The sequence below is a fragment of the Sander vitreus genome, chromosome 15 (genome assembly GCF_031162955.1).
Source record: "Sander vitreus isolate 19-12246 chromosome 15, sanVit1, whole genome shotgun sequence".
In the NCBI taxonomy this organism is placed as follows: Eukaryota; Metazoa; Chordata; class Actinopteri; order Perciformes; family Percidae; genus Sander; species Sander vitreus.
Genome location: NC_135869.1, coordinates 3,458,192 through 3,484,689, shown reverse-complemented (window position 1 = coordinate 3,484,689; position 26,498 = coordinate 3,458,192). Strand labels below are relative to the sequence as shown.

General features: G+C 41.2%; 1 protein-coding gene across 1 annotated transcript in view; it reads right to left on the bottom strand.

Moving 5' to 3' along the window:
- Positions 1-23,829, bottom strand: part of LOC144529957 (carbonic anhydrase-related protein 10-like) — a 117,113-nt gene extending 93,284 nt beyond the window's left edge. The window contains exons 1-2 of the mRNA XM_078269324.1: positions 23,707-23,829; positions 20,583-20,657 (exon numbers count right to left, since the gene is read on the bottom strand). Of these exons, the coding sequence (XP_078125450.1) occupies positions 20,583-20,657; positions 23,707-23,767 (136 nt within the window). The 5' untranslated portion in view covers positions 23,768-23,829. The remainder of the gene's footprint in view (positions 1-20,582; positions 20,658-23,706) is intronic.
- Between the last annotated feature and the right edge of the window lie 2,669 nt (positions 23,830-26,498).

Sequence of the window (26,498 nt, the reverse complement as noted above, 5' to 3'; positions counted from 1 at the left end):
CTATAGAAACTGACTTTCTTTTGCAACCGGTGGAGTTGCCCCCTGCTGGAAATTAGATAGAATGCAGGTTTAAGGCACTTCCACATTGGCTTCACTTGTAAAACCAGGACGTTTGAACAATTATTGTTTATAGCTGCATAATAATATCAGTGCAGTATGAACATACAGTATATATTAAGTGTTAAGTGTGACTTCTATAATACAATATTTGTCTTTAAGACTAGGTGTTAATGAGCATCTCTTTAAATGCAACGTGTAGTCTGAACCTCTACAAGGAAATACACTTAGTGTTTTGTATAGGTATGTGTCACACTGCTCAAAGTACTGCATGAAGCAGCTTCAATAAGCAGATGTGTGATATAACAGAGGCCGGTGGGCTGCAGGGGAGCACATCACAGAGAGGCTACACTGCCATACATCAAAACAAAGCAGCAACCGCACTTTATTTTAGATTCACTGCAGGCACTTCACTCAGTTTCATCATGCAGTTGAAAGTACTGTACAAAACAGACATTTGAAACAGTCATTGTGTATTGTGTATATATATAAGTATTCATACCCATGCTAAAGTTGACTAAAAAGAGGAATAAAAAAATCATCTTTTGGAAATTGATGCCTTAATTAAAGAAATGAGGAAAAATCCGACCTTTTAAGGACACCAATTTTCTTTGTGAATGAATAATGTATTGTAAATAAATAAATGTTCTTCCTTAAAATACAGGGGCCATAATTATACATACCCCTATGTTAAATTCCCATAGAGGAAGGAAGATTTATATTTTGAAAGGCCAGTTATTTCATGGATCCAGGATACTATGATCCTGATAAAGTTCCCTTGGTCTTTGGAATTAAAATAGCCCCCCCACATCATCACATCCCCTTCACCATACCTAGAGATTGGCATGGTTTTATCTCAGTTAGCCTAATAGCTAACTGAGATAAGATCCATATCAATGCAAATCAAACCAGCTATTAGGCTAACTGAAATAAAACCATGCCAATCTCTAGGTATGGTGAAGGGGATGTGATGATGTGGGGTTATTTTAATTTAATTGGTGTCCTTAAAAGGTTGGATTTTTTCTCATTTTTTTAATTAAGGCATTAAGATCAATTTCCAAAAGATGATTTTTTTTATTCCTCTTTTTAGTCAACTTTAGCATGGGTATGAATACTTATGAGCAGCGCTGTATATATTATATATATTTAACCTTCCTGGTTAAGCCTGATTGAGATTACCAAATCTCCTTTATAAAAGAGAGTCTTGGCAGAAACAGCAGCAGCACATCTAATAGAGTTTTAGACATACACCATACCAGTTACAGACAACAACAAAAAAAAGAATAATAAAATTCAATAAAATAAGACTCTCATATCCTAGATTACATAGTGGCTCAGTCAAAGTATCTACAACCTTCCCTCAACTCCTTCAATCTACTTTTGGAAAAAATGAAAGAGACCAGCTTGCCTAGACCTAAAAATCTGCAGCAAATTCCAAGCCGCTCATCCGCTTGTGCTCATTGACTCCAGGGAAATGAAGAAGAGTTTGGTTGTAACGTTAGATATTACAGCGTCCGTGGTCAGAAACACACATGGTGAAATACACTGAGCGGAGGTATTACAGCACGCTTGACTCAGTCTGCAGAGCCATAAATCCGCTTCTGCACAGCTGTTCGCTTAGTTTTATTCACAGATTATTAATATTGAACGTTTCCAAACTGCACCAAATTCAACACTGCAGGTCACCGGGTACCCAGCAATACACCCGCCAAGTGTGAAATAGACCAGATGAACGGTTCTTGAGATATTTGAATGACAGACAGACGGACACACAGAGATTCCTTCCTTTGTCGTTAGATGGGGGGGGGGGCTGTATTGATAAAAAGTATCTGTAACAGTATCTGTTCTGTTGGCAGGGGGCAGAGTTTTTGTTTTAACTTTTAGTGTTGTCTTTTTCATCAACAATATTGCATGTTGATATCGCCAGTCAGGTGTTAATGACGGCAGTGCTGTCTCGTCGTTAACGTTATCGAAAACAGGCTTAGTGGCTTGACGGTTAACGTTGGAGTATGGATTTGATAAGCGGAGGTATTTTGCTGATGGTAATGTTATTAGTGTTATAAGTTAGCAGCACACTTAAACATCCAGACCCAGGGTGAGTCTGAGTGAGACGGAGAGAAGACAGCTCTTTTTGCCCAGTCAGCTCCAAATCCGAGATGACGTTACGTGTCTGCCGTCTGCTTAGAATCTCACAGCAACTTAATACGATATAGTGTCTAGCTTTTGTTTTTGATTTGATCTAGAGTTGGCAACAAAAAAAAATGCCGGTTCATGAGATATTTGAAAGCCAACAGACACACACGCACACACAGACATACAGATATTCCTCGACTTATAGTTAGATGGTGGCTGGAAAATAAAAATACTGTTTACAGAGAGTTTAGCGACTAAAACTGAACCTGGAAAAAGTGTGGTGGGACAAAAATAGGCTTTAAAAAGTGAGGGGGACCACGAGCTCCCAACCACTGCACAGTATGCAGCAGCAGCCATCAGACATCTGCAGCAGCTGAACCACCTCGACTTTAAAGGTTCTTTGAGTTGCACTCGAGTGTCAGAGCACGATTCAAATTCTGTTCTCCTACGTGTGCCCCTGGTGGCTGGCTGGCTCGACGTTCCCTCAGCATGTGAAATTAGCAATGGGAGTCTTTCTTTGAGACAGCACCTTAAGGGCCATCTTAAGAGGAGGGATGATACGCCGCTGGATGGACCATCGCTCCTTCTTCAGCTCCCTGGGACTGATATGATTCCCACATGTGGCTGATCCTGGGCAAATTTCTCATCATTTTTTGTTGTCTTTTTGTTTTCCCAAGTGAACAAATTGAGAATAGACACTAAGAAGCAAAAGAACAAACAGCATGACTTTAACTACATATTCTTCTAAGATTATTTATCTTAGGTTGCTTTCACACCTAACCTGTTTGGCTTGGGTTGTTTGGGCCAGTGTGAAGACCATCAATCAAACCCTGGCGAGGACTGAACTACTGCACTAAGGCTACTTCTACACTACTACGTTAAACGAATATCTTTCGCTACGTTTTCGCCTCACGTCCACACTACTCCGGTGTTTCCGAGTCCCCTAAAACGGAGACATTTGCAAACACTGTTTTGGTTTTAAAATTCCAGGGTTGCTTTGTACTCTAGATGGGCACATACAGAGACCTTTGGTCAGTCTTATCGCTTAGGTACGCTTACATACCTTTCAGTAACAATTCCGCCACGTCCAACCAAATAAAGTCTTACCTTTCACCATTGTTGTTCTTTCTCCAAAGTATTTTCTGTATTTTGTAACATCCATGATTTTCAAACGCAGAGTTCGCTGCACACACACGCCCAGTGTCTGCCAATGGATATGCGTTGTCACACGTGTTAATATGAACAGAGATTAGTTCTGCTACTGGAGCTAAAACTCTTTTGTGGACGGGGATCATTTTTGTCTCAAAACGCTGCTTAAAAATGAGAGTAGTAGTAGTGTAAATGTAGCCTGTCTCGGATCACTTCCAAGAGGGTTCTTGTGCGGTTTGTGTGATTACACCAGTGGAAAAATATATTATTATTACATGATCAGTTTGTTTATAATGATTTATCAATCAAAGGGCTCACAAGATAAATCTGAGGGAGTCGTGGTGTATGGACATGCACTTAGTGACAGTAAAGAAAATACTAAATATCACCTGACTTAACTTTTAAACAAGTACTCGGAAGTCGGATTTTCCGAGGTCAAAGTAGGAAACACGCCCCCTGACCTCAGATTTCCAAGCTCAGAACTCGGGCAACCACCGAGTACCCCAAGCTAAAAATCCAACATGGCTGCCCCGTGCATCAACAGCTGTGAAAGCTGTAGTAACATAGTTATTACCACTTCTGTCTTATTTGTCTCACTAAATCTGTCGTACACACAGTGTTGTCCATCTTCTATCTGTGGACATGTTACGCTGTTTGTATGCACAAAAATACAGCGTAATGCGTTATAAACTGGTATTGCTAACAATGGCTAACCTGGATAGAGCTAATGAAAACAATGAAAATCTGACTTGTAAATGGAACACTTCTGCTTCCGAGTTAATAGTCAGGTTCATTATATTCAGAGTTTAAGCTTTGTGGGAATTTTTTTGGGGATTTGCTAAACTATACATTTGTGGAAAGGTTATTGTATAAGGAGTCAGAAAATCAATGTTTGCATTTGCTCAGATGTCTATATGGCGGAGCGGCCATATTGAAGTTTAAAAAATGGCCGCCGTAAAATTTTAAATTGTAATATCTCGACTTCTGAATAAACTGGAATGTTAATTATTTTACTGCTAACTCTACACTGTAAGGGTCAAGGAATCCAATGGTGCTAGTTACACTTTACCATGTTAACCCTTCGATGCATGAGTAGGTAAACAATGACCCCGTGTGGTTGTTTTCTTGCAATATCTTTGTACTTTACAAAGATACAAAGTAACGCCTTACAGTAACGTAACTACTTTTTCGGGTAAAAAGTTGCGCTACACATGTATAGTAAGTATTATCTTCATTCACCTCAGAAAATATGTTATACATTTCAACAACATATTTATATATATATATGACTACAGCTAACTAAGCTAGCTAATATTACTGTATAGTGTGTGTCATATACAGTGTTGGGTGTAACGCGTTACAGTAACGTAACTACTTTTTCGGGTAAAAAGTAGTGTAACGCGCTACTACTGAAAATTTGGTAACGAAATGTAGTTCCTTTTTCATTTCCGCGCAACGTTACTTTTCCCAGGGAGAGATTTGATAGCGACACTGCCTTCTCAGCTGCGCGCTCACAAGCTCCACACGGGACGTGACAGAGGCTGGTAGCAGAGTAATCATGGCAAGGCAGGCCAGGCAGACACAAAACTGACAACCTCACAGATGGATGTGGTGGAGACGGCCTCATACATACACGCAGCGGACCGCTGTGGACTTGTGTCGGTCGCACGGACACACAAGGATTTCCAGAAAAGAGGCTGCATGTGTCTAAGACAATGCACGGACCATCATGGCTGCGCGACCGGTACAAGTCAATACAAACATTACATAGTATACACTAACACGGTGTAATGCCGTTGACCTGCTGATGTGCATTCAACCCGCGCTGGACTCATTCATAATGAATCAGCCATCACTCTGTGAGGAGAGAATCCAGTCTGCAGTGGAGTTCAGACACTTCACTGATAAACCATAGATTGGCTTTATGGTCAAAGATAGTTCTTGTATAATTAACTTCAGTCTCTGCCAGAGACCCCTGCTTTTAACGGTAACGTAAAAGTAACGAGTAAAGTAAAAAGTTATTTTCCATAGGAGGCAACTAAGTAAAGTAACGGATTAGTTTTTTAAGAAGTAACGAGTAACGAGCAAACACTACTTTTTAAAAGTAACTTCCCCAACACTGGTCATATATGACTTTTGCTCCTCAGACTTCTGATATACTGGGATAGTTGTTGTGGAACACACAACATATTATATCCGCTGTGTCATCCCTCAAGAACACTGTTTTACAGAGCATCTGGTACATGTTTACCAACATATTATATTGTTTATATTATATTATATATTTCAACAACATATACATTTATGACTGCTGCTAACAGGTCGCTAACATTACTGGTACTTGCCAGGTCAAACCGAGACATCAACCAGAAAGAGGCCATAGGAAACTATCAATTCACTCTGACACCAAGGGCACTGTTCGCGCCTGATGGAACAATTCTGCCATGCCAAGTCCAAGTTAATCCATCTACTTGAGAAGCTGACAAAAGAAGACATGCCCCATGAAGACCATCAGCCGCCTCAAGTTGGAAGTTCTACTCACCAAGATGCAATGGATACAGGACTCACAGACCTCAAATCTACTGATCAGCCAAGTCAGAAGATAGCACTGATGGACGGTATGGTGCTTGTGCAGAAGCTGAGCAAAAAAACAGCGACTGTATTGACAGTCAAGGATCTGAGTGGCTGCTTCAGTGACAGACTGATGCAACTAACACAAGATTATGATGAAATCATCCTCGTGTTTGACACATAAAGGGCAGATTCTCTGAAGACAAGGAAAAGCTTCTATACAGTATCAAGTCAGAGATGACACCAACATCAAACACATCCCAATGAGCAGGTTCCTCTCCCATGACAAGACTTAGAGTGATCTGACTGAATATCTTGCTGCCAAAACTCTGGAGTACAACAAGGGATCCTCCAAGCTGATCATCACATCTGCTTCTGGGCTCACTAGGAGCAACAAAGACCTTGTCTTTGAAGAAAACAACCATGAAGAAGCAGACACACTGCTGATCCACCAGGCTGTGCTGGCTTCACAGCGAAACCCACATGATGCACAGTTGGTGTTTTTCTCAACAGATACAGATGTTTTAGTGCTAGTCACAGCAAACTATGATCTCATGTTGAAGAACACATCCATTTCTATGGCCTCTGGTGTTGTGCAGATTGAACCACTGTGGCGAGCTCTAGGTAAAGAAAGAGCAAAGGCTTTGCCAGCCTTCCATGCATTCACTGGGGCTGACAACACAGGAAGGTTCTCCCGCATAGGCAAGGCAACCTGGCTGCAGGTCTACCTCAAAGCAGATGAAGATATTGTCAAAGCTCTGCAAATGCTTTTGGATGAAGCAGATGTGACAGAAGGAATGCTGTCAGCCCTGGAATCCTTTATATGTGCAGCTTTCTCACCCAAGAGGATCAACATCAAGGCAATTCCTCAACTGCGATGGCATCTCTTCTGCAAACGTAGGGCAGAAAGTGACAAGCTCCCTCCAACACTTGGAGGTCTGAAGCAGCACATCTTGAGAGTCCAATCAAGAGTATGGGCACAGGCAGCCATTGCTCTGCAGGATCCACAGATGGATCCTCTGCAAAACGGATACTTCAAACACTTGGATGGCATGCTCAAACCAGTGACCACAGAGGTCCTCCCAGCCCCAAAGGCCATCCTTGAGTTGGTTCAATGCAAGTGTGAATCTGACTGCTCTTCTGGGAGGTGCTCCCGTAGAGTTAAGGACTTGGCCTGTACTGACATGTGTCAGTGTAGCAACCAGTGCCAGAACGATGACGATTCCCAAGCCGTGATGTATGAAAGCGATGATGATTATGATGATGATGTATAAAAACTGTCTAATTAAAAAGGTTGCTTAATCATACTGTGGTCTAAATGTGCATGTCGATAGTCCCAGAACATCCACGTTTTACATTAGCTAATTTTAAACTCTTCAATAAAAGGAACTCCAAGGTATCTGACTAACTGCTTGTGATGTGTAATTTTTTTACCCATATTGTGGATGTATTTCAATGGGATGATAAAAAACATGGTTTTTGAGGAACATGGAATATTAAATGCGAGCAACTTTTCATTACAATGATATTGCAAGAAAACAACCACACCAGGTCATTTTTGACCCACTTATGCATCTATGGGTTAATCTGGTAAAGTCTTGTCACTTTGTAACTGACACCATTGGATTCTCTGACCCTGAAATATGGGTTTAGAAGTTAAAATCAACATTCCAGCTTATTCATAAGCCGAGATTTTACAAATTAAAGTTTTACGGTGGCCATTTTTAAAAAATTCAATATTTTCTGACTCCTTATACAATAAACTTTCCAAAAATGTATAGTTTAGCAAATCCCCAAAAAATATATAGTGAACCTGACTATAAATGGAATTACTTTCTAGAGAAAGTGTTGCCAACGGGGCGACTTTTTCGCTATATTTAGGGACTTTTCAGACCCTCTTAGCAACTTCATTTATAAAAACGACTAGCGACAAATTTAGCGACTTATTCAGGGGGTCTTTTGAACGGCAAATTGAGTTTCAAAGGCCTTCCAGATGGTTCTCTCCACAAAACTAAAGTTATTTGCATGTACTGTCGATGTGAACTGAGTACGTTGAGTCTCAATTACCACTTGAGCGCTCTATTTGGAAATCAAATCATATGCTTAGGAGGGAATCAGCTCAGCCATCAGCTGGTGTGTTGGCTTAGGGACTGTCAACTATGAGCTGAGATGAAAATTATAATGATAATAATAACTCTGTGACTTCCCAGAGCTTACGCTATGCTTCATGTGTGAAAGCACCCTTAAAGTACATTTAGAACAGATTAAAAAAAAATAGTTAACTATGAACAATCATGTGATTAATCGCAATTAAGTATTTTTAATCGATTGACAGCCCTAATAAATACATTAAGACTATGACCTTTAAGTTACTGAAATGAATAAAGTTACCAGGTTTAATCCACAGATCAACCTGCTCATTTACAGTAAGGGGCTGTAGATCACAGCTGCAGCTAAACGCCGGCGTCCTCTCTTTCTACAGTCGGCAACAGTTTGTACCTGGCGAGCCCCCCCTCTCAGCTCTGCTACATTTGAGGCTAATGAAATCATTGGGATGTTTTAACATGTCATCTCAGGCAGCACGTGGCCACCCTTTACAGCAGCCCACGGCCGCCCTGTTAAATAAGAACAAATAGCAGCGCTGTCATAATCACCGCCAGCATTAGCTGTGATGTCGTTACCGCTGTGAGTAATTGCAAGAAATGCAGCGGGAGGCCGTCAGGCATGGATAATGTGCATGTGTAATGATATCTGGAGATTATTGAGATGGAGTGTCATAACTTCATTCTCCTCTCTCTTTCTCTCGGCTGCTGTGAGCCTTCTCTCTTATCTAATGCTATCTCTTGTGTCTTTTTTCTCTCTCTGACCCTCTCTCTAGTAGTGTCTCATTGTCCCTCTATCCCTCCTTTAGGCCAATGTCAATTTGCTTACATCTCCTCTGCTGCATGGGAGAAGTGTCGTTCCCTCCTCTTCCTGATCTAGCTACTTCTCTCCATTTCTTCCTCTTTCTTCCTCTTTCCTCTCTCTCCTGTGGCCCTGTGAGCTCTCGAGTGCATGTGTGTGTGTACGTGCAGGCATGGGTGCGTGCGTGCGTGTGTGTGTGTGTGTGTGTGTGTGTGTGCGCCTGTGCGAGTGAGGCCCTGACAGAGAGCAATATTAAGAAGAGTGAGACGGAGATAGACAGAAATAGGGAAACTGCATGACAAAGAGAGACAATACAGGGATAATAGCAGGGTATGTGTGTGTGTGTGTGTGTGTGTGTGTGTGTGTGTGTGTGTGTGTGTGTGTGTGTGTGTGTGTGTGTGTGTGAAAAAAGAGGGAGCAAGAGAGCAAGGCAGAGCCTCCTCTGATCACTAACTTGGTGCCCTACTTACTCTGCAGCTCCCAAATAACAACCCTGAGCTGTGATATTATACACCCAAAACACACACACACACACACACACACAGCAAGGAACTTATAACAGCAGTGATATTACATCCTTTACAGTCACAAGTCCCCTCCTTCACGATACACAAATAACACACACACAACACTAACACCAAGAGATGTGACGTTCACGTACAATAGTCTTTCTTTCTTTCTTCTTTTTCTTTTTCTGTCTCTCAAATAAGCTATTCTCCATTTCCCCAGCATCCTCTCTAACAGGGGCAGACGGGAGACAGGGCAGACACATTCACATTCAACATTCACTTCTTCCATCTTAGAACACACCCGAACACCCCGAAAACAACAGCTAAACAAAATGTCAGCCTCAACCCAAATTAGGGTTTAACTTAGATTAAGGCGCACATAAAGGTTTACTCTTTGACACAGTATGGCGATACTAGGCTGTGTGGATTTTTCCCCCACCCCTAGGGACTTCTAGCCGTAAGCTAATTTGCAGTCCTTGTCCTGGATTAGGCTTTTAGAAATGACACACATGGTAACACACTATAAAATAGACATACTAACTAACAATTGAAGCAGACAAACAGGCTGTCACAGATGCATAACAACTATCAGTAAAGCAAACATGGACCAGCAGCCACGTACAGTACATGCATAAAGACGAACGATTCAGACTGAGGTGGCAACCTAGATGGTTAAAAGCTGACAACTAAAGCAAACAGTCACACGAATACATAAAAACTAACAGTAAAACAGACAGACAGACTTATGTAACCAAGGATGAGAAGTAAAGAAATGTACTCCTGCGGGTGTCCCACATGTCACTGAAACATAGATTTTGTAACCCCACCCACAATCCTTTCCTAAACCTAACTGTCCCGTTCTTGTGCCGCATGTCAGTTAAACATATGTCCCGACCAAGCGCGTCCAAATACGACGCCAAAGGGCTAGACGCGAGTCGCGAGAGCGTGAAATAGTGACGCCACTAGTCTCGCATTGCCAGACCTTCCTCCAGGAGGAGGGTCTGGCTAGTCCACACAGCATTCCAGGATGGTTTATTGGCATTTCTTTAAACCAATCACAATCGTCTTGGGCGGCGTTGGCCACTGCAAAATAGCCTCGGGAAGGAACTTGTTTTTGTGGAACATGTGTACATTCAAAGGTGGTTTAAAAGCTATAGTGTGTAGTTTCTGTCTCCCCCGTGAGGAATTCTAGGTAATGACAACACCACTGTTGTTGCATCCACATGACACAAGCCTTCCGTAATCGCGCACGCACCCCCCCACCCCTCCTCCATACAGTTGCTAGTAGCCAAGGAGGACACGGAGGTCTAGCTAGCTGTCTGGATTTACCCTGCAGAGATCTGAGGAGCAGTTAACCATAGTCCTCAGAAATCCACTGGAGTTTAGAATGCCAACACAAAGAAAGCGGAAGGAAAAGAGTGACATCCGGGCTAAAGAGTGAAATCTGGCGGAATTTCCGGCAGCAACTAAGCAATCCCGGAAGTGGAAGGTCGTGGATATAGACTATGATGCCACAGGTCCCGACCAAGAGCGTCAACAAGTGACACCAAGCGTCCCGACCAAGCGTGTCGGAACATGACGCTAAAGGTGACTTTTTGCGTCAATAACAAACGCCAAAGGCACCTGACCAAGCATTGCTTTTTGACGCGATGGGAGTGAGACTATGTTGCGTGTATAGTAACTGAGTTTACATTTTCTCTAATCATCTTCTGGCTGTAGCTGCTGGAGAGAGCTGAATGGTAGACTGGCCCAATCCCCAGCGCTCTCCTCCACCTCATCCGCTATTTTATAACCCCATCTTTCTCTCACACACACACACACACACACACACACACACACACACACACACACACACACACACACACACACACACAAACACACACAGAGCTATAGAGCTATAGTGTAAAGATCAGATCAGCAGTAAAGGGCAGCTCCCAGGAGCTCTCACTTTTCTTCTCTCTTTATCACCAAATCCACTCTTCTCACTTTTTTCTGCTTTGTCCTCTCCCTCTTCTTCTTTCCTCTTTTCTGTTCCTAACTCTCATGGCCAGGCAGACACAAAAACTCATTCAACGGCCAACCTCTGCATTCTCATCTTACACATCCCACTCCTCTGTTATGGTGTGGTGGCCATTTCAGTAGATTTACTCACTAACATTGTTGTGGAGACACAAGAAGCATGGAAACTAAATGCACACTTCCTGCATTACTGCATTACTTCAAATACTAAGTTACTCCTCTAGTAAACTAGTATTCACTTGAAATAAAACAATAAAATATTGAGCCCATTCAGCAAGGCACTCTGGGTAACATTCAACACACAAACTGGTTGCTATGGACTCGTCACTAGGCTTCATCCACTTCGGCGTTTAAACAAAGTGGAATAAATGTATAAAAGTCCAAATCTACACAAAACCCGCACTCAATTAGTAAGCTGACATCAAATGTGGCATTTAGGAAACCTTTATTGCAACCTTGGCACGGTAAGATGTCCAGACTACTAACAGTCATTTTCGTTTTTTTACGTCCTGCTGCTGCCATCGTCAGCCAGGAAATACTTATTACTAAAGCAGTATATGAAATCAGATGTATTACCTACCACCATTTAGTTGTTTTGTGTGTTTTGTATCATGTCAGACGTAATTATTCCACTCATTTTTTAAACAATGCAATTACCTGTTTCAGCCACCAGGGGGCAGTGCTCCCTGCCCCCCAGCAAACTCATGGGTCAGACAGACCCATCTGGTACCGAAGGAGGGCCGAGACTAAGAGCTACATGGAAAAATATGCACCAAACAAGCCACTTTGAAATGCCCCCCCCCCGGACTGAAAAATGTTGGATGACCCTCCCCTCAGCAAAGAATAAAAAAGACATGACCCTCCCCTATTTTCCACCGGTGGTCCATTCCATAAATACCGAACGGTCCCTAACATAAATGATCAGTTCACTACTTTCATTGAATTTGGGTGTTTTGTTCAATTTTATAGCATTTGAAGAAACATTTATAAAAGAACGTTGAAAAACGTGACAAAAACGTTGGAAAACGCTTAAGAAAACATGGGTAAAAACAACAAAAGTCCAAAAAAACACATGAAAACATTTGACAAAAACATCGGAAAAAGTGACCAAAAACGTTGGGAAAAGTGACAAAAACATCGGGAAGGAGCCCAAAACGTTTAAAATAAAAGTTTGAATTTCTGACCCAGAAAAACAAAAAGTTGCATGGTCGACAGTAGGACAACACAAGGGTTAAATGCCAATAAACCAGAGCATGTTTCTCTCCCATCCCGGAATGCTGTGTGGACTAGCCAGGCCCTCCTCCGCAGCGCTGTGGAAGAAGGTCTGGCTATGCGAGACTAGCTATAACATATTCAAGATCTCACTATACCTCATTTGCATTTGCGTCTGTCTTGATTCTGATTTGGAAAACCTAAACAATGTGAGAAGGAGCCAAAAAGAGATGGTTGGAAAAGTTCTACTTGAAAGAAAAGTTTAATTATTATTTAAAGGTACTCTATCTGCTCTCACGCACGGCACGGTCTGAAACTAAAGTTAATATATATTTGTTCTACCTCGACATCTGTCTCGAGGTTGGCACCTTCACAAAAGGAGCACTTTGCTGCCTTGCTAACTTGCGTGCTGGAGAAAACTCCAGAGAAGAGATCGGCAGTTTGACAGTTTACTCAGTCTGGTGCACCGAGGAAGCCAAGAAACTCAAACTTTTAAAGGGAATAAAGAATCCAGTCTTGCCAGTTTAAAGCCAAAAACATGTCTAAATTTAAAGCATCTTTGCTGTTTGCAATGGACAAAATGGTGATAGTTTAAAGAATTCAAAGATAACCATCATATCCATATCATGAGTTCGAAAATTGCCTCTTCATTCAATACCCAATTTCAATACCTAAGGAGTAAATCTCCTCAGAGTCAGTATTGGTATCTGTACCGGTATCGGAAATTTTTGAACGATACCAAGCCTGAACATAAAGCCCTCTGCTCTCAGCTCAGCCCACGCCTCTCGATTTAGAACCGAGAAACCCAAATCCAGATTAATTTCCTGTATCAGTGTCACGTGGGTTTCCCCACCACCACGCCTCTGTAGGAGACTAGCGGCAGGTCCCGAGTGTATTGATTCCAATGGGAGAAGTGAACGTGAGCACAGATTATGACCGATTCTTTCGCCCCATTGTCACCAAAAGTAAATATTGGACCCATTCTTTACAAGCCACATATCTCCAGAACACTCTGACTCCAACATGGCATTTTTTAGACGGACACATCAGGAGAAAATTGACTTTGTTCGAGACCCGTTGGAGAATATTTTGTTCTATCCGGGGGGGTAGAAGGTTTCTAGAGCGACCCTAACCTTTACCATACAGAAGTTATTTAGGTTAAAGAACTCAGGGCTCCATGTACATACATATAGAGGGTAGACGGGCTACATACATTAGAGCTGACAGTAAGAAACAACATTCAACTCCTCTGCTACCAAATGTATTACTTTAGGGGTTGCATCATTTGTTGTAACAATGTTGTTATTGTCACCTTTTTTTTTCCAGTTTTGATTTTGATTTAAATTAATTAAATGATCCATTGTCTTGCTTCTCCGACTGGTATTAGCTGTTTCTGGTTCGGTTCCTTTGTTGTGTCGCTTTCCCTTCTGAAATTGGCTTGTGATAAGCCGGAAGCGAGGACACAAGGTGTTCTGGTACAGTGACATATTAGGGTATTAGGTTAGCGTGGCCAACACAATCTAACCTCCGACCGTCTATGTTTTTCACATATCCAAGTGAAACTCAGACGAAGCAGTCCCGTCAGAGCCATCTGCACAGTCGAGTCGTGACCAAATTCCAAATGAGTGATGAAAACATCCCCAGGCCTTTCAGGCTAGAAGGAAGAGTGGACTGGAGGGAATAGGGCCGGGGGAAGAGAAATGAAACAAAGAGAGGGAGAGAGAAGGATGGGTGATTGGGGACGGTGATGAGGATGAGGAAGGAGACGCTGGAGGAAAAGAGAGAAAAGGCTAAAGGAAAAGTGGACCAGCCAAAAACAGTCAGGGAAACAGGAGGAACGGGGGGGGGAAGAGCTGAAAGGCCAGAGGAGATGAGAGAGAATAAAGACAAGGGGAGGGAGAGGATAAAAGGAGAAAGGGAGACAACCAGACACAGATGAGATCAAATAAACATAACTGTAAAAACCAAAGAATGAACCTGGCTCCCCTCACTGCCTGATTGCCTGATGCAAAGAAAGACGGAGCCTGGAGGAGAAATGACTAGGGCTGCCCCCTCTTGGTCGATTAATTGTTGTTTTGGTCTTATACCGATCTTACACCAAAGTGACTTTTCAAGTGATTCCACTGCAGACTAATTTCGAATATCGGAATGAAATCATGAGAGTCTTGCTAGAGTTAGGGAGCGCTCCCGTCGTCTCAATCGTTTGGTGTAAGGTGGGCTATATCCTCGACGTTCCACTTCCGGGATTGCTCCGGTGCCGCAGGAAATTCCACCGGATGCATGTCTTTTCGCCGATGTCCGTTTCTTTCCGCTTTCTTTGCGTTGGAATTGTAAACTCCGGTGGATTTGTGAGGACTATGGTTAACTGCTCCTCAGATCTCTGCAGGGTAAATCCAGACAGCTAGCTAGACTATCTGTCCAATCTGAGTTTTCTGTTCCTTCCTGAGTCCTTCCTTTCAAGTCTAAGCTGTCCTGTCAAAAATAAAGGCCTAAAAATGCCACAAAAAATTCTTTTGAAAAGAAAAAAATACACATTGTCAACAACCAATGGGTACGCGTCCCCCCAACAACAAACAGGAAGCAGCAAGCGGCTAGAGCCCGTGTTGTTTATGGTTGCTATGGCTCTGTGCTATGCTCAACAGTAAAAGAAATAAAATAAAGGAAAGTTGCCGATTTTCAACCCTTCTGAAGAGAGTCATCCAGACCTCCGGGTACTGGCACCATTCATCTGCTTTTATGGCATAACAACAAAATCGCCAAACTTTCCCTTAAGTTACCAGCTAGCAGTAGCGGTAGTTTTCAAAATAAATCTAATTGTAGACTTGCAAATTGTGACCCTGCAAGATCTCCAGTCTTAACATATTATGACAGATACTCTTTAGATGTGAGATGGTATTAGACTAGAAGTCTTTTCAGTCTACTAGTGTATGGTAGGCATTAGTCGACTAAGATTTCTTAAGCCGATTAGTCATATTTTATGCTTGTTCATACTGTATGACTTATTTCCAAGAAAGTTATACGCACATATCTGGTAAACACAAAATTGAAAGTGGTGTTTTTGCATGATTCTTTGTTTTGAGGATGCACACAACCAGTGGTCTAGAGGAACATAGGATATGCAGGGTAATTGTCATCAGAGACGGTTTAGAACCGAGAAGCCCCAATCCAGATTCATTTCCTGTATCAGTGTCACGTGGGTTTCCCCACCACCACGCCTCTGTAGGAGACTAGCGGCAGGTCCTGAGTGTATTGATTCCAATGGGAGAAGTGAACATGAACCGATTATGACCGATTCTTTCGCCCCATTGTCACCAAAAGTAAATATTGGACCCATTCTTCACAAGCCACATATCTCCAGAACACTCTGACTCTAACATGGCATTTTTTAGACAGACACATCAGGAGAAAATCAACTTCGTTCGAGACCCGTTTCTGTTTCGGCAACAAACTCTGGCGCGATCTGGCAACACGGATAAACCAACTTTAACTAACGTTCACAAACGCCCAAACAGAACAAATTTCCGTAATGCTATATATGGCTTTTAGGTGTGTAAATATCTAATGTTAGCAAAAGAAAATATTAACTTTTCATTCATCCACCCAACATTCACTACACTTTTAAACGAGGCCACGGCCATTTAGGAGACAGGAAGTGTGTACCGTTTCATACAATTGAGGCAGTGCGCTCTGCATATATAGAGAATATTTGCTATCATGCAGATGTAAACGCCTATTAATGCCGGTGACAACGACAACGAAGGAGAGGACGCTAGAGAGGGCAGGGCACGCGCGGAGCGCACGCGGCGGCGCGCACACGGAGTTGCAGCCTCCAGACAGCAGGAAAGACCGATGCCAGCAACCACATTCAGACATGAACTGAAACAGCGGCTGGGTGAGTCAGTTTAACACAGCACAACCCCTCATAGGTATGAAAAAATACACTCATCCAGGCCAGCTTAGTCTCATTTTCACTATAAACGCAACACACAGGGAGAGGGGACCAATACCATTAATGTTACGAGCTAGGTTAGCCTTTAGTAGCTGTGTTTCTTTGTTATACGAGCCCAAGTTAGTTTGGCCCTGTAACAGTATTTTTCAGTTTTACAAGACTTTACAGTAATGTATGTCTGGTTAACCACCCACCTCTGTTACAGAGCAGCGCTCAGCAGCTCCCCTGAGCTTTTCTGTGGAACCACCTGGGACTCCCACACAGTGGCTCAGGCAGTCCAGAAATGGACTAATATATCCCCAGCTTTAAATGATTGTCTCACATTTGCTGTTGTATAAATGTCAATCCAATTATGGTGGATGAGATTGGGAGTTGGAAGAGGGGTTTACGGGGTCGACCGGAGCAACCAGGTGGACCTGACCCCGACCAATTCCTGAAGGTGTTCCTGTCTCAGCAGATGCTGCTGGATGAAGAAATGAGATAGAGGACCAGATATGAATGTTGCCATCTTCCCCTTGCCAAAGACTCACCATTGTTCCATGGCATCTGTGGTGCATACTGTATCTTGTGTTATATTTAGTTCCATATTTTACAGTGCCAAATAATAGCTCATAGGCAAACCACGTTAGCACAGCCAGACTCCTTCCTCTCTCTTTGTATCTATCATTCTGAGCTCCTCAGTGTATACGATAAAGTAGCTCTGAAGTTGCTTCATTTGTGCTCAGTCCTTCCCTGCAAACTCAGTTGGGTCATCCTGCAGCAATATCACTGAAGAGGGAATAGTGATTTCTGTTTCTTCTTCACTGAGGCTAGCAAACGCCCATCTCTCAACATTTTCCTTTTGAAAGCACCCACAGCTTTGTCCCTCTTATCTCAGCAAATGGCATGTGTGCCTCAAGGGGCTGCAAAGGTGATCACAGAAAACGTATCACAAGTTGACAGTGACCCGAGTTTTGAATACCATCCTAGTTTTTTTGTGCTAAATTTAGTCCCTAATTTCTTTTATTTCGTTGATTTCTTCCATGCTTGCACAGCACTAACACAAGGCGGGGAGAAAGGTGTAGTGTGAGAATAGACTGAGAAAAAGCTACACTCACTGATGTGATGTCTCAAATATCCCAGAAGGCCTGTCACACCCTGCACACACACACACACACACACGTCTTCATTCAATTGGAAATATTTCAGTCTCGTTCTAAAACGGGAAACACGCCATTTAAAAAGCATGACACTTGCTCTAGCATGAAAGTATAACTCCAAAATTAAACAGTTAATTTCAAAGTTATTATAAATAATCCCTTATTTTGTACATGCAAAGCCACAGAGAGGGAGATCAGTCGCAGTGTCGCAGCAACATCACTACCTTGGCTGAAGTTAATTAATTGCGTACGACAATAGAAGTGTAGAAGTGTATGGAATTGCCCTCATTCACTCTACATCATCTCTATCTCACTAACACACCATGCGATCTATTCCCCTTGGTGCAAACTCTATGATTAGAAAAACTGTTTGCAAAACCCTGGATCACGTTCATTTTTTAAAATGAAATCTTTCCACAATCTGTGCATGTCATATACAATATGGGAAGGGTAACATTAACTGGATTGTCACAGGACATGAACTCCGGCCTGCAGTCTATGAGACTGTCACTCCCCTCCCCCGAAAAAAACGGCCACATAAGTCGTTTTTTCAAGCAGCAATGACGATGCATATTTCCATACAAGGAAGTTGGTTGGGGTGGTGGATGGGTCAAACTAACAGCACTTTCACCGCATGAGAACGGGGTTTGAGTCCTGTTTAAAAAAATAATAGAAAATAGGGGTATTATAGGGTTTTTTTTTATTTACGGAAAAAACAGAGCCAAGACACATTCTGTGTCATGTGCGTAACCCAAAGTGAAGTCTGATTTTAACCCAAAGCACAATCTTTTTCTAAACTAATCAGTGTACTTCCTAAACATAACCAAGACATTTTTGGATCTAAACGTAACCAAACAACAAGTGTTTCACAACATTAACGGCATGTTTGATACCGTGATTATTACATCCTCTGGTTCAGTTTTAAGGTCGTATTTCCTGCCACCTGCTAGGGGCCTAATTTATAAAACACTCCTGTGGATCGTATAAGAGGGTTGGGATTAAACGGCCGATATAGTTGTTTGGTTTGGAGTCTACCCACCCATCCCCCTGATCCACCCTGACTTTCTGCTCCACACCGCTTCCTGCATTGGTACAGAGCGTTAGCACTGGGCATAAGTCATTGAACATTTTTTTCTTTTCTCATTTTTAGAGATCCTTAAGATACTGCTTTTTGCAATACAAAAATCAAGTATCTGTGGCGAGACTTTTTTTATTAGCACTAATTCTGGGCAGGTTTAGCTTTAAATAACCAGCATGGTACCCCCAGGTTTCCATGAGTTAAAGTTAAGACTTTTTAAGACCTTCTTAAAGTGCCCATATTATGAAAAAATCACTTTTCTGGGATTTGGGGTGCTATTTTGTGTCTCTTGGGAAAAAAAAAACATCCATGCTGTTCTGAGTGAGATACGGGTTTCTGAATGTAGCCTGCCTTCAGTCTCCAGGTGAGCTGTTCGGCAGAGCTTTTTACGTCACTAGCCAAAACGAGATGGCTAACTGTAGCATGCCATGCTCGCGCTAGCATGCTAGCTCGTTCTGAATGGCAAAACACTGCTACAACACACACTAGTTCACCATAATCTACTAAAGAACTACTTACATGTCCCTATTCTGCAGGTATCCCACGCAAATTTGTGTGCCCTCGTTTAGAAGAAGTCTCCCGGCTAATCCTGCCTTGTACTACTGAAGCTGTAGAAACAAACAGCTAGCTAGATGATGTGATCTTACCTAGCTACTGAGCATGTGCGACTGCCAACAAAGATGTTACAGCAGTGAGAGGTCTCACTCTGTAGCTAAAACAGAGACCTGAACACAGGGTGAAAAGAGGAGCTGCAGCAATGTGCAGTACAACAAAAATATGGTGTTTTTTAAAAATTAAACCATGTAAACCTATTCTGGTACAACCTCTAAAATACAATTATGAACCTGAAAATGAGCATAATATGGCCACTTTAATACCATTTATAATGAAATGTAATACCAACTTCCTGTCCATACTGGTAAAAGTATATAGGACATAATGGAATATCAGAAAGGATTTTAGGCTATACAGTCCTTCCAGAAAAATGCGGAGTTTTTTTGTGATTGTTGCGGGCAAAAATCCTTGATTATGCGGCACATTTTCTTAAAAAATGCGATGGAATATGAGGGATATTTATGCAATTCTATGCGATGAAATTGCGGGAACTTGCAAAAACTGCGGTTCCGTCGTGGCTTCATCGCGGGGTTTGCAGCTTTTCGTTGATGTTCACGTCGCGTAATTACGTCACTTCATAACGTTCCCATGGCAACAGGGGAAAATGGCTGCTCTTGTGTGAAGTAAACGCAACATTTTTCAACTTTCTGCTAAGATATATGAGACTTTTTTGCAACGAAAATGCGGGGATTATGAAATCATGCAAGCCCCGCATATTTTGTGCGGAAATCGGCAATTTATGTGGCGAAAGTGCGGCGTATTTGAAAAGATGCGCCCCCCCCCCCGCATAAATATGCAGACTTTGGCTGATTATGCATTGAATTATGCGATCGCATAATCGCGTTTTTCTGGAGGGACTGGCTATAACAAGAATTATTTACCAAGTACTTACATTTAATATAACATTTTATTGTAGCATTCAATACAAACATGCTTCGCGACGAAACAATTAAGGAGTTATTTAATCCTATGAAAGGACAATACAAATGTAAGACCTTTGTGAACGAAATGTAAGACTTTCTAAAGAATTTTAAGACTTTTAAGGCCTTATTTTTCGAATATTAAATTTCAAAAGACCCCCGCGGGTACCCTCACCAGGATTCACTGACATGATTTTGATATGACACTTCCATAATTGGGAGTACAACTCTCGTTGGCCATACCTTCCATAGCATTGACAAATGTTTTACGATGTGTTGGCTAATGCACCATGTTGTGTATGAGGTGGGAGATGGTATATTTATTACCTGGAACAAAGGTGCCCTGGACGACGTCCTTATACGCCCACCAACCTGCATCGAGCTTGGATGTAATCGGCTGAGCTGCAGGGACAAAGACAGAGAGAAAGAGGAAACGGTTCTTAAATTAAACATGTTTCTTTTTTTCTTTTCTTTCTTCACAGGTCCCTTTGGTGGTGTGATAATGCGCTTTGTGATTGAAGCTTCCATTGAACTGCAAAGGGAAGGAATAAGAAGAGGCGGATAAAAGAAAAGGTTAGCTAGAAACATACTGAGAATAGACCTGTAACAATTTTTACATAATTGTCTAATTGTCCATTTTTTTACATAATCGTTAAGAATAAGTTTTTTTTGTTTACCCGCAATTAATCGCTAATATTAGCTAAGGTCTTAAGGCGTATGACGTAAGGCGTATTTATTGAATTTAGTTTAGATATGCCAAATTGTAATTATATAAGTGATTATTGGTTGGACTATATATTTTTGTTATTATTTCAAGCATATCATATATATATATATATATATATATATATATATATATATATACACACGGTGTGTACACATGGATTATGGATGTATGTATGTATATACATATATACACATACATACATATACATACATACATATACATGCATACATATATACATTATATATATATATATATATATATATACACACACACACACACATATATAGACATACATACACTCTATATACATACATACATACATACATACATACACTCTATATACATACATACATATACATACATACATACATACACTCTATATATATACATATGCACATACACATATATATATATAAAAGTAATATATTTGGTACCCCTAAAAACGCTTCTTGAAGCTCCTGGTGTAAATATCTTTCAGGCAGAGTAGGGCACCGCTTATTGTATGTCCAGCAGAACCAACCACCCTCTGCAGGGCCTTGTTGTCCTGTTCAGTGCCGTTTCTGTACCAGGCAGTAATGTTCCCCGTCAGAACGCTCTCGATGACGCAGGAGTAGAAATCACAAATCAGTATTTTAGGGGATACCCGGAATTTTTTCAGGCGTCTGAGGTGATACGGTCTCTGCCTTGCCTTTCTCACATATAAGTCAGTATGCAGCGCCCAAGTCAGACCCTCTGTGATGTAGACACCAAAGTACTCAAAGCTGTCCACCCTCTCTACCGAGGACCCGTTTATATTGAGGGGGGCGTAGTTTCTTCCCTGCTTCTTCCCAAAGTCCACTATCATCCCTTTAGTCCTGCTGATATTCATGAGTAAGTTTTTGTCCTGACACCGGTATGTCAGGTCCTTCACTTCTTTTCATGTGATCAGAAAAATAATTAATTTGATATTTTTGCATTGTTTTTTTTGTTTTTTTTAAATATGTAAATCATGCTCTCCTCAGCCCTCCCCTCCGGCCGAAACGGGAAAAAGCGGGAAAGATCAACTGAAACTAAAACAAAAGAGTGACATGAAGAAAAAAAAACAGAAGACTGTCATTATAAAAACATATCACAATGCAAAAATGGTTTTAAAGCCTGTATTTTATTATTCAGTGGAACTTTTTTCAGTGCCAGTGTTTCCTTTTTTAATGCCACATTTTATTTTTCGATGCCAGAATATTGTCACTGTTCTACTTCCACATCATCGAGTCAGTTTCCCATAGGCTAAGTGTGGCGGGTAAGTTATAAAGAGATCATATTGAGTGTCTTATATCTACATATTGATATAAAAATGATCAGACAGTTTGGTTAAAAAACTGGGGCTGGCAGCTTCTGAAGCTTTGACTCATCCCATTGTGATGGTTGCCTCACTGACACGAGCAAAGGCTACTGTATGAGCTCTTAGACATCCTGATAGTGACATTCATTAGTGTGTGTGTGTGTGTGTGTGTGTGTGTGTGTGTGTGTGTGTGTGTGTGTGTGTGTGTGTGTGATTATAAACTGTGAAGAACAGCTCAGACACTGCATCTTTTGTTTTCTGGATTTTTTTGCTGTACTAGTTGACTATTTTACAAGTTTTACACACTTGACACGTGCTGAAATGTTCCAGGTTAACAGAAACTACTTGATTTTATATTTATATTTATTTTTCAGCCTCTGTCTCTTCATGTTCCTGCCCCCCCCCCCATTAGCGTAGACAGCAGTTGCCTTTCCAGTTACAGTCAATTTAGACAACTTTTACAAAAAAATGTTATTGCTTCCTCTAACATCTTCCTGTGAGTAATACTGCACCTCTTTTCTTCACTTCTAAACACTAGACATGCCTTTTTATCGAGCCGTTCATATTCAAAAAGCAGCCCGTTTTTTTTTTAGAAATGATTGCTCCAACATCACATTTCACACATGCTATTTGTCACTTTGTTGCATGGAAAAAAAAGAATCAGAAAATGATTTTGAGTAGCTGTTTTGAACTTGAAAATGTTTGATGATACAATGTGGTGAAATGCGTCTCTTCAGGCATGAGGCATGAGTAATAAATGTTACCTTTTGACCAATTCGAAATTTGCTTTTCAGTCATATTTTAACTCTTCACTTTCTCTGATTTTATTAGTGATTAATCCTGTTAAAACCTGCATTTCTTTTTTTTTTTTTGCACCAGCTTGCACGAGAGGCTACGGATTAGAGTGCTGAGTTATGATGTGTGACTATTGAGGCACGAATTCAGTCATGTTAATGGTTTTGGGTCTCACCAGTGACTGCTGTGGTACAGTACAGTACGGTACTGTACTGTATATGTCTGTCTGTGCAAACAAGCCTGTTATAGGTTACTGTAAATACTAGGAGCCACACGCACTGCATTTTAACAAGAGAAGTGATTGGCGACAGTTTGCCTAGGCAGGTGGGTCTGTAATTATGGCGATTTTAAAGTAAACGAGGACTAAATTCAGCCAATTATCCCAAATACCTGATTCCAAACGTCCCTACAACAATTAGGATACATAATATATATTTTCATTCATTTTATTCCATATCCGAATTTAATTTTCTGATATTCTGCTATATATATAGGCTGTGTGTGTGTGTGTGTGTGTGTGTGTGTGTGTGTGTGTGTGTGTGTGTGTGTGCGCGCGCTATTGTTTTTTTTGTTTTTTTTAATGACCATAACGTTCCTTCTAGGCACCTTACCTGATGACGTGCAGATGATATATGTTTGCAGAATCACAGATATATCCCAAACGGCATGCATTCTTCGTTCAATTCATGCTCATTTGCTGCAGCTGTTGCGGGTCTCGCACTTGTAGACGACACGGTCTAACTTTGAACATCCCCCCCACCCCCCTTTTTTTTTTTTGCTTCGGTTCTTCTTGTCCCCGTGTGTGTGTGTGTGTGTGTGTGTGTGTGTGTGTGTGTGTGTGTGTGTGTGTGTGTGTGTGTGTGTGTGTGTGTGTGCGTGTGTGTGCCCAGCGAAGCTCCGAGATGGGTTTGGAAACCTCCCAGGACTCACAGCATCGTCCTCCTTCGCTTCCCGGTTTGGTGTCCATGCAACATTTCTCTGTTTTTACCCGCGTCCGTCATGCATCTATCTTCGTATCTATCCATCCTGAAGACATTTCAGCTGTGAAATCCGTACCGAAAAGCAGTTTCTTCTTCTTTTTCTTCTTTTTTTTTTTGTTGTTGGTTCTATTGGAGAGGGTGAGTGTTTGGAGCTCCCCGCTCGTGTGGCAGCAGCGGATCAGGCAACTTCAGTGACGACGCAGAGCGCACCGAGAGCGCACCCACTGACAGAGAGAGACAGCGTAGCCTATCCAAGATATCGTACGAGAATGACACAATATTATAGCCTGTGAAGCAAAAATAAAAACAAATGTAGTCCGTGTCATATCAGCGAGACTCGGTCTTGGGAAATCAAGCATGCAGATGTTATTTTCCCGTCGATCATGTTGCTTTTTTCAAAGTTTGTTTTTTATTTTTTTATTTATTTCGTTTTTGTTGGTTCGCTGTTTTTTTTTTTTTCAGCGTTATGGTCACTCTCTTCAACATTTTTACCGCTTTTTTCAATGTTTTTTGTCCATTTTTCTGACGTTTTCTTCCAGTGTTTTGCCGCTGTTTTCGGCGCTTATTTCGACGTCCCACATTTCTGAAAGCCTGTATACAAAACTTTGAAAACATGAGTTTAAAAGGCCACAAAGCACGATTAGGTCCTACTCTGAATGGAGGAAACTTTAACAAGGAGGGTGTATATATGCTGTCATGTTTGTTTAATGCTCTTTTGCACCATTCCATATCTGTAGCCTACTACATTCAGTGTTTTACTTGGACTACTGTAGGCCTGTTAGTAGCCGATTGTGTTACTGCCGTAGGCCTACCACACCGACACCACCGGGCACAAACTGTATATCGACTCTTGATTTGATCTGTATTTTTGTAGATTCTTTACTGTATTTTGTATGTTTCTGTTTTGCGTATTTACTGTGTAACTATGTTGTCTCTTACGCTTTGTCTTGGCCAGGTCGCCCATGCAGATGAGAATTTGTTCTCAATCGGCTTACCTGGGTAAATAAAGGTTGAATTGAACACTGTCAGCTTCAACCAGTTTGTTAACACAAAGACAGGACTGCTCATCAGTGACGATCCTACTGTCTGAACTTGATATAAAAGGCTAGATCATTCATTTTATTTCCTTAGATACAGTGACATCAAACTCCCAGCTGTGGATGCTGTGCGACCTCTAGCGGTACCTTTGGGTTACTTCAGTGCATTAAATGGGCCAGTACGTCAATGCAATTAACCCTCCTGTTGTTTTCAAAGTTTCTATATCAGACATTTGGGTTTCTTTCAACCAAATTGCCAAAAAAAAATAACCTGGATGGTTCCATACAACGCTCTTCATAAGTAAAAAATGTGATAATTGTGATTTCCATTGGATCAGAGTACTGTCACTTGGCTGCCTGTTCTGACAATCTTCCCAGCCATTGTCACATGACCAATTAATGTTTCCATGGTAGCTATCCAAAATTCTGATACCATGGGACCAGCACATTCATTGTTTTTTTAAAGTGGCAGACTGAGCCTATAGAAAATGTGTATTGGATTTGGATTTGCAATAGTTTCAAATGAAAACAAGTGAAATTAATAATTAATGTGTTACATTGTGTTGTTCTATCCTATCCAATATTTCTTATATTTCTAAGCAGATTTTCTATGCTGTATTCTGATAAAAAATGCCCCCCCCCCCGACTGATTATTGTCAGGGGCGAATGATTATATATCTATATATATATAAAATAAGATCCTTTACTTCAGTAAAAGTACTAATACCACACTGTAAAAAATACTCTGTTACAGGTAAAAGTCCTGCATTGAAAATGTTACTTAAGTAAAAGTATGTAAGTCTCCGGAAAAGTTAAAGTATTAAAAGTAAAAAGTACTCAGTGGAGAAAAATCCTCCCATTTTAGAAACTGGAAACGATCCAAACAGTTGTGTGTTTAATGGTCGTATCATTCCAGCTGGACTTTATAAACTACATGTGTTTTGAGTGCAACGATCTTAATGTGTAAAGTAACTAGTAACTAAAGCTGTCAGGTTAATGTAGCGGAGTAAAAAGTACAATATTTCTCTCTGAAATGTAGTGGAGTAGAAGTAGAAAGTGGCATGAAAAGAGAAGACTCAAGTAAAGTATATGTACCTCAACATTTGTACTTAAGTACAGTAATTAAGTATAGTACTGGAGTAAATGTACTTAGTTACTAGCTCCTTTCCAGGGTACCACCAGGGTTCTCCAAGACTTTTTAAGACCTTTATAACACCACCTAGGATGAAATGTAATGCCAACTTTAGGGCCACATATTGGAAAATCACTGTGGATTTTAAGCCCAAGAAAAGAAGTATTTACCAAGTAAATAACCTACATTTAATAAAACCTTTTTGTGCGGTGTGTTTGTACTCTAACATAAAATGAATAAAATGTCTGTCACAC